The sequence below is a fragment of the Bradysia coprophila genome, unplaced genomic scaffold (genome assembly GCF_014529535.1).
Source record: "Bradysia coprophila strain Holo2 unplaced genomic scaffold, BU_Bcop_v1 contig_24, whole genome shotgun sequence".
NCBI lineage: Eukaryota > Metazoa > Arthropoda > Insecta > Diptera > Sciaridae > Bradysia > Bradysia coprophila.
Window position 1 is genome coordinate 8,704,837 of NW_023503501.1, and position 8,123 is coordinate 8,712,959.

The following is an 8,123-nucleotide window of genomic DNA, read 5'->3' on the forward strand; positions in this document are numbered from 1 at the left end:
GAATTAGTGAGAAAAGTAAGTCACATGCCGCCCTGTGACGACCACTGACAAATGAACAAAAAAAATATCATACCTGTTGACCAATGTATTCGTTGCACATATAAGAAATAAATTCATACCAGACACCAGGCCATACTGTGAATACGGACGATTCCCGGAGGGCCTTTTGGATTTTTGTATAAATTTTTTTAATGCTCTTTACAAATTTAGCCACCGACGGCCTTTTCGAGCCAGAAATGTCGAAGAATTAATTCTGATGGATTCCACATTTACATTTATAAGATCTATTTTAATCAATAGGGGTCAACCATCATCATTATGAACAATAATGGTTTACCCCTAATACATTTGCTAAAAATTAATTACAAATATTTTTGGTAGAACACAATTTTCCCATCGTCTGCAATGTATTGACAGTATTTCACGGATCGCCATAGAGCTAAACAAAATGTAATTAATATTCGAATCACCTGCCATGCCAACGATTCGGCAAACTTACCACTTAAATACGGTGTTGTATCCTTTAAATAATATTCGCCCATAATTGGTTTGATTGCTTCCGTTGCCTCGATCGAATTGTAGTACGGAATTCGCGGGAAAAAGTGATGCAGGACATGCGTATCAGAAAGATGATTTACCGCATTGTCAATAAATTTGCCAAAGGAACGATCAACCGTGCCCGCAGCACCTTGAATCCAATTCCATTTTCCCTCCCTCATGTGCGGCACAAATGTATCTGTGTGATGTAAGTAAGTTATCATGACAATATACGCATTGACTACCAGGTACGGTGCTAAATATAATTTGAAAACCAAAGAGAAACCGTAGTGGTAAATGAAGTAGCCAATGGTTGCAAGTGGAGGCAATAGTTCAATGTCGCTCATCAATATACTGAATCGTTCGTTCGGTGTGTACAGAAGCGAATAAGGATTGAAGTGACTGTTCGGACCGTCACGATACTTTTTCGGTCCCATTTTATTTAGGAATAGATAACCCGGCATCCATCCCACCAGCAACATTTGAATAATCCTGTAAAAAATGCTCATGGGACTGTCTTCCAATGTATCTCGCCATGCCGTTTTCGCCTCGCTTTCCGTGATCGGAACGAAAAATTCGTCATTTTCACAACTGTTTGTATTCAAATGATGCCGACGGTGTGCAAATTTCCAGCTGTGATACGGCGTCAAAACGAATGAATGCAAAATGATTCCGACAGTGTCGTCAACCGTCTCATTGTTTGAGAATCCATAGTGTCCACACTCATGGCCTATTGTCCACAGACCAGTCATGAAGCTGCCCTGCAAAAACCAATACGCCAAATATCCAAATGCCCTTACGACAAACGGCAACTCGGTTCGTTCCAAAACGACGTAGGCTCCGTAAAATAATCCACAGCAAATAGAAACATTCCACAGCATGTGTGCCATCGATTTAACCATACTTCGTTCGAAACAGTGAGGCGGTATTGCCGCCTTTAACTCGGCCAAAGTAAACGTTGGTTTCGATAGAGGCGGCGGTTTCGGTGCACCGTCGACGAGAGTGAATCGCACTTTCGATAAATCGGAAATTTCCTCCATTTTTGATTTATGGACTAATCTGAACACGCTTGAGTAACAGCTGAGTTACTGACGCTTGTGAATTTAATAACGAAATGGCTCGAGTTCTCTTGACACGATCATATTTATGTACAGTAACTGTCTCTTTGATTAGATTGTGGTGTCCCATAACATCTGCACTCAAAGTGGTTGATTTATCGCTATATTGACGTTTCTTTAACCAATACGGGTGATGAATACTGGTGACTTAAGTGACTCTTTCGTTTGGAATTTAGAACGAAAGCTTTTCATATCGGTGTTTAATTGGTTCAATTGTCTGAGAAGTGTTCTAGTTTCCTTTTAAGTATCAGATAAAATTGATATGACTGCCGTGCACGACCGAATTAAAATCTTCTTCGAATATAGTGCTTACAGATCACTTATAATTTCCTCTTAAAATTTTTCTATTAGCGACAGACAAACAACGTTGTTACAGTGTGTGAAGGCAGTTTTCTGCATTTTCTAAGTGATAAGAGTTCATTGCATCTAGGGAATGTAAAGTTTAACAATCGGAAACATGAGAGCATGCAATGATGCTAATCTAGCCACTTTTAAACGTTTGTTCAACATTTTAATCTAATCACAATCATACCAGGTGAACAGCGCCTATATAAAGCGTTTTTTTCCAGCCAATTCCAGTCACTTTATCATCAAAGTGTGAAGGTTCAGTGAAACAAAATGAGCCCACGACAAAAAAACAGCAACTAAAATGGAAGACCTTCCGGAGCTATCCAAAGCAGGATATGCACACGTTGATGGCGCACCGAAACCTCCGCCAATGGCCAATCCGAACTTCACCGTAGCCGATCTAAAGGCGGCAATACCACCGCATTGCTTTGAAAAGGATACGTTACGCGGGTTCAATGTTTTGTTTTGGAATTTGTTTGCGTGCGCCGTTTTATTCTACGGTGCGTACGTTGTTTTGGAACTGATGCAATTGCCGCTTCCCGTTAAAATATTGGGTTATATGGTTTATTGGTATGTGCAAGGCAGCTACGGCATGGGATTGTGGGTCATTGCACACGAATGTGGTCACTACGGTTTTTCGAATTCGAACATCATCAACGACATTGTCGGCGCATTTTGTCATTCGATATTGATGACTCCATATCATAGCTGGCAAATCACGCACAAAATTCATCACGGCAAATACTGGCAGCTGTGAAAATGATGAAGTCTACGCACCATTCACACGCTCCGATCTGGCTCCAACGTGGAGTGACTTGGTCGAAGACAGTCCAACGTATAATCTGTACAGAATTGTTAAAATGTTGTTGCTGGGATGGATGCCAGGGTATTTGATCGTAAATTCATGGGGACCAGCAAAATACCGGACCACAACGGCGAATCATTTCAATCCAGATTCGGCTTTCTACTTACCGAAAGAACGGTCGGTTGTGGTCCTGAGCAATATCGAGTGTCTAGCAGTTCTGGCTGTTACGGGATATTTCATTCATAATTACGGATTTTGGCTGGTTTTCAATTTATATTTGGCGCCGTTGTTGGTGACCAATGCCTATCTAGTTATTATAACGTATCTTAACCACACCGACACATTCGTTCCACATCTTCGGGAAGACGGCTGGGTTGGAAATTCATAGTATGTATTATACGCACCACTTATATGCCCTTCTTTATAGAACTGGCTCCATGGAAATTTATGCACGGTTGATCGTTCCTTTGGTAAATGGTTGGATGGTGTTCTACATCGTGTTACCGATACCCATGTCTTGCATCATCTGTTCCCGAAAATACCGCATTATCATGCAGCCGAAGCGTTTGAAGCAATTAAACAATATGGGAGACTATTATTTAAGGGACGAAACACCGATCTTACTAGGTAGACCGAACGCGGTTATCCAAAGCGGTCAGAGTTGATGTTACAAATTTCTTCTAATTTTATTTCAGCTCTATGGCGATCAACCAAATTTTGCAAATACGTTGATGACGATGGCAAAGTCGTCTTTTATAAAACGAAAATCAACAGTTAAATATTGAAACGAGTCATGCCACAGCACTGCTTCTAGCATAAACATAGAAATATTTGAGGCTGATGAGATCACAGTAGGCACTGCGTGCCTTTTGTAAATATAACTGACTTGTTTCGTTGTATACCTCTGTTCCAAGTGCAACATCGAAATGCCAAACGTAATCCACAGACAACATAACCAAACAAAATGTTTTGACAAAATGTATGGAAAAGCGTTGAGGTTATGGCTCTGTGGATGACGTTTGACAGTAAGATGCACTTTGCACCTGCTCTTTGAACGGATCTATAAGTCAAACAATCAATACAAACAATCCTCAGCTGTAGCTTTTATCACTTAAACCTCAAATTTTGACCATTGTCTATTCACTTTTTATGCTAGGAGCAGTGCTGTGGTCGTACATTCCTTTCACTATTAAACATGGACAGTTGAGCATCGAAACGAGACGGACACATTATAACAGTGCGTTATCTATCAATGGGAGATATGTTGGAAATTGTAGTTCTTGCGTGAAGCTTACAAATGCGGAGCGAAGGTGAAGTCGGTAAAAACGCAAGAATCCATATATTCATCATTTGTCCCGTTGACAAATATCGTATTTTACAGAAAAATTTTAGGTGATGCGTCTCTCTATTTCGCTGCTCAGTTCATTCACCATGTGACTGATAAATTTCTGACAATAAAAATTGAAATAAAATCATTTCTCTTTTCATACACTTAATGTCAATCGAATTTGTGTATCTGTTTGCTTCAGCTGCTTACTGCTTACCACCTTACTATGAAACGCGTGTAAGTATGTAAAGCTTTGTGTTTGTATAAGTGGAACAGCTGAAGTCAACTTTTACATAAATTTGGTTCACCTTACCTGTACGTGTACCTTGTCGCCTAAAACATTTTTATTTGAAAAGCAAACTCAGTGCCCGAGAGCAGTAAAGATTACGGTGTTCTCACTAGTCAAATAGAAACCTGTAACTTGGAATTATATTTGTTGCGGTTGAGTTTCGAACCCACAACTGGCCAATAATTCAATGTCAACAATGGGTGCAACGAGTGCATGGTGCCAAGAATTGAGCAAGATAATTACGAAAACAAACGACGTCCAGGACGTTCCTCACGCAAAGGACTAAATTTACTTATTCAAAGGGGCATTGCCGTTGCGGGTAATGGGTACCTTCGGGGATGGCGATAAGTTGAGTGAGTAAAACATTTTAATTTTTAATTTTTCGACTTACACACTGCGCTATTGAGTGCTACCAGTATATAGACAAGTCTGGGCAGTCTAAGCACTTTTCTTTGTAGTTTGCATTCACTGTATTTATCTTAAAAAAGCGTAACTTTTTCACAAACGATAGCAGTTGCTTCGTGGCAAAAAATTACGTTTTACAAATTACTCGACCGACATATATGTCTATCAAACAAGATGACTATATAATATAGAGCGTATGCGGTTAGCATAGCAAAAAGACTACCTCAATCCAAGGAAGTTCTGAAATGAATAAATTAACAGATAAATTTACATAACGGAAGAAATTCAATTTTCAACACGCACGTCCACTCTATCCAGAGGCAAACTGCAATAAAAATTTCGTTTTCAATTTTCATATGAGATGTATAGAGGGTTCCAGTTCGAATTTCGAACAACTTTGTCCCTGCAGCATCCCACAAAAAAGTAAACATGAAACTAATTATTTCTATTGTGTCCCCGCAGCATAAAAGTGAACTATTTCCGAAATAGAACACTCCATATGCTTCGATGCCCAGCTCATATTTCTGGTGGTCTGTCCATAGTTCATGTTGTGGCTGTCTCCAGCCGACTATGTGGTTTTAAACGAATCGAGAAACGAGGCAGCCAAGGATTATCAATAGACCATTCGAAGTGCAAGTTGTGAGTACAAACTGACTGAATAAGAAAGTAGATACGCTTGTCCCAGTCGTCGTAATCCAAATTTCATTGTTTAAAAATACTTCGGGCCTGCATAGTAAATAATGTATTCGAAGTCCCTCACGCTAATTTATACTGATCTGAGACATCTAAAATTTCCAGTAAGTCAAAGGTAATTTCACTGATAAACCAAGAGTCATTCAATTTAACAAGACCATCAATACCAGAACAATTAAGAAGATTTGAATATTTGATTACCATTCGAATTCAATTCGAATCTATAAAACAGATCGATATTGCATTCGGCGAACTATTTGAACTAAGTGAATCGATGGAATTATTTCATCAGTACATCGAATTGGACCGAAGCTGAGCACTTGCCTGAACAAAAATAATGAACATTTCAATAATATTTGTGGCAATTATTGCTCTCATTATAGGCTGCCGCAGTGACGATTTTCGTATGATAATTCAACAGTCTTTAACTTGAAAAAATATTTATTGGTTTACTTCTGGAGAAAATTGAAATTCCAACTCGAGCGAAATTGAGGCCCTCCGCTTCGCTTCGGCTGCAAACATCGCTCTTATTGGAATTTCATATTTTCTCCCAGAGGTGAACACAACGATTTTCATCCGCGCATGTTGTGTTTTGCCGTTTTTCTTCACGAAACGAAAACATCGGATTTGTCATGCTACTTTCAAAACTGTCAAAGTGACAGTTCGAATGAGAAAAGTTCTATTTTCTCATCACGGGAGAGAAATTGGTACACTTTTCTCACTAGATTCTGTCATTCAACCAGTCGTCAAGAAACACAATTTTCTCACGGCCTATTGAGGGGAGAAAATAAGGCAAAACACAACGTGCACATGAGAAAAAAAAACTTTTCATAAAATACTTTCCCAATGTGTCTATAGCTTCACACATAAAGCGCTGCAAGAACGGAGATCATACATGCATTGCCAATACTATGAATGAACTGATTAAAGTGTCAGGTATGCATTCACCGGAAATAAGAAATTTTATTCTTAGAATGAGAATGTTGTTCTCTAAAAAAAATAATTCATTCGAAGCAAGTGGCATACGTGAGCTTGGTGTCGTCCCAACCGATCCATACGAAATAGCTGATGTGATTGTGGAAAAAGGAGAAGAGAGTCCGATAAATATTAAAATTCACTACGAAAAATGTAATATAACCGGAATCGATAGCATTCACGTCGATAAAGTCACGTAAGTTTCTTTATGTAAATCAAATGGTAAAAAAACGGCCGTTAATTTCGCGTTAACCATATTAGCTTATGACGATAGAATAATGATTGCGATCGATTGTTTCTTTTAGTGGATTCGAAAAAGACCCCAAAACGTCAAAATTCCGCATGCGTAAGAAAAAAAAATAAAATTTTTTGGGAATTTATTAATGACAATAATTTCAAATAGGCGGACATTTGAAATTGTCAACCATATCTGGACCATATCAGGTTTCAGGAAAAGTTCTACTCTTACCAATTACTGGACGCGGTTGGTCGGAAATTAAATTTGGTAATGCAAATTTTCGATTATTCTCTGACTAGAGGACATCCATAGATCCCGTCGCCAGTTTTTGACGATCCTTTAGGCAATTTGTCGAACTACGGTTTAGGTGGACGCTCATGGTTTTCTTCGTTTTCTTTGTGGAAGGTAATAAAGCTTCTCGTTTTGTTTATAAAAAAATCAGTTTCTGAGTCTGACTCATCACATCAGTTAGGATTCCCCGGAAGGTATGATCACTATTTCCACCACTATTGTACGGCTGTAAGTTTCCTCAAAATTCGCTAGAGACGAAATTTTAAGACAAGCATCCCACTTTTCCCTGTCATTTTTCGCCTCTTTTAGATTAACTTCCGATGGCACCGTGAGGTTGAATGAATTTTAATTGAGCATTTGGATGCACTTTTGATATTTTTGGATATTATTAGCCACCTCGGATTTCTGAACTTTTCTACAAATTTTTTTGATTTTCAACCGTATACCACTCTACCGCTAAATACTACTATTTATTAGTTTCATCCCTCAAGTATCCACATCTCTATGACCTTCTTAAAATCAGTTTTTTAAAACGTGTTTCTACCGGTTTCTCTTGTACTCATGGGACCTAATTTTTGTACAATTGCTATTGTTTTTCCGCCGCACCGTGATGAAAAAGTGCGGAAGCCCGGTTCCAGGCTCCCGGATAATATTTGACCAAAAATTAGCGTACATACAAAGGTGAGAAGGACTTTTACTATTATTCATTTAACTTCGCTTTCAAAACACTAGTCTACTTACAAACGGAAAATTTTCTGATGGCAGTTCGGATGAGAAAATGTCTATTTTCTCCCTTCTTGACAGGGGAGAAAATAGAAATTTTTTCCAGAACAAGAACTGTCACATTTGTTTTTGTTTTGATTAATGGCGTAGCAAGTTGTAGTGGCGTAGTAAAAAACTTTCGTGGAGAAAAACGGTTTATCACATCTCGCATATGTTGGAAGAAAAAAAGGAAATTCCAACTCGAGTGATTGGTAGCCGCAACACTTCGCCTTTACTGGAATTTTCTATTTTCTTCCCTCGTTAAACAAATCTGAGAAACTCCCTGCACCCCTCTCTTTGGCTGACGGGATTTGTGGAGCTAATTGTATAAATAT

The 8,123-nt window shown here is 38.8% G+C and overlaps 2 protein-coding genes and 1 pseudogene across 4 annotated transcripts; 2 read left to right on the forward strand and 1 right to left on the reverse strand.

Moving 5' to 3' along the window:
- Nucleotides 1-268: 268 nt before the first annotated feature.
- LOC119078175 (delta(12)-acyl-lipid-desaturase-like) lies at nucleotides 269-1,672 on the reverse strand. Of its 2 annotated transcripts, XM_037185649.1 has the most exons (3): nucleotides 500-1,672; nucleotides 360-439; nucleotides 269-312 (listed from the first exon to the last, which is right to left on the reverse strand). In XM_037185649.1, exons 1-2 carry the CDS (start codon nucleotides 1,575-1,577, stop codon nucleotides 363-365), a joined length of 1,155 nt encoding a protein of 384 aa, XP_037041544.1. In that variant the 5' UTR covers nucleotides 1,578-1,672; the 3' UTR covers nucleotides 269-312; nucleotides 360-362. The 2 variants fall into 2 exon arrangements, with proteins under 2 accessions (XP_037041544.1, XP_037041543.1); XM_037185648.1 differs by having other exon boundaries at nucleotides 269-439.
- A 576-nt stretch (nucleotides 1,673-2,248) lies between these two features.
- Nucleotides 2,249-4,280, forward strand: LOC119078174 (annotated as a pseudogene).
- A 1,476-nt stretch (nucleotides 4,281-5,756) lies between these two features.
- Nucleotides 5,757-7,064, forward strand: LOC119078179 (protein takeout-like). 2 transcript variants are annotated; one of them, XM_037185654.1, is made up of 5 exons: nucleotides 5,757-5,926; nucleotides 6,381-6,458; nucleotides 6,537-6,693; nucleotides 6,803-6,843; nucleotides 6,901-7,064. In XM_037185654.1, exons 1-5 carry the CDS (start codon nucleotides 5,860-5,862, stop codon nucleotides 7,032-7,034), a joined length of 477 nt encoding a protein of 158 aa, XP_037041549.1. In that variant the 5' UTR covers nucleotides 5,757-5,859; the 3' UTR covers nucleotides 7,035-7,064. The 2 variants fall into 2 exon arrangements, with proteins under 2 accessions (XP_037041549.1, XP_037041548.1); XM_037185653.1 differs by lacking the exon at nucleotides 5,757-5,926 and having other exon boundaries at nucleotides 6,362-6,458.
- Nucleotides 7,065-8,123: the final 1,059 nt, after the last annotated feature.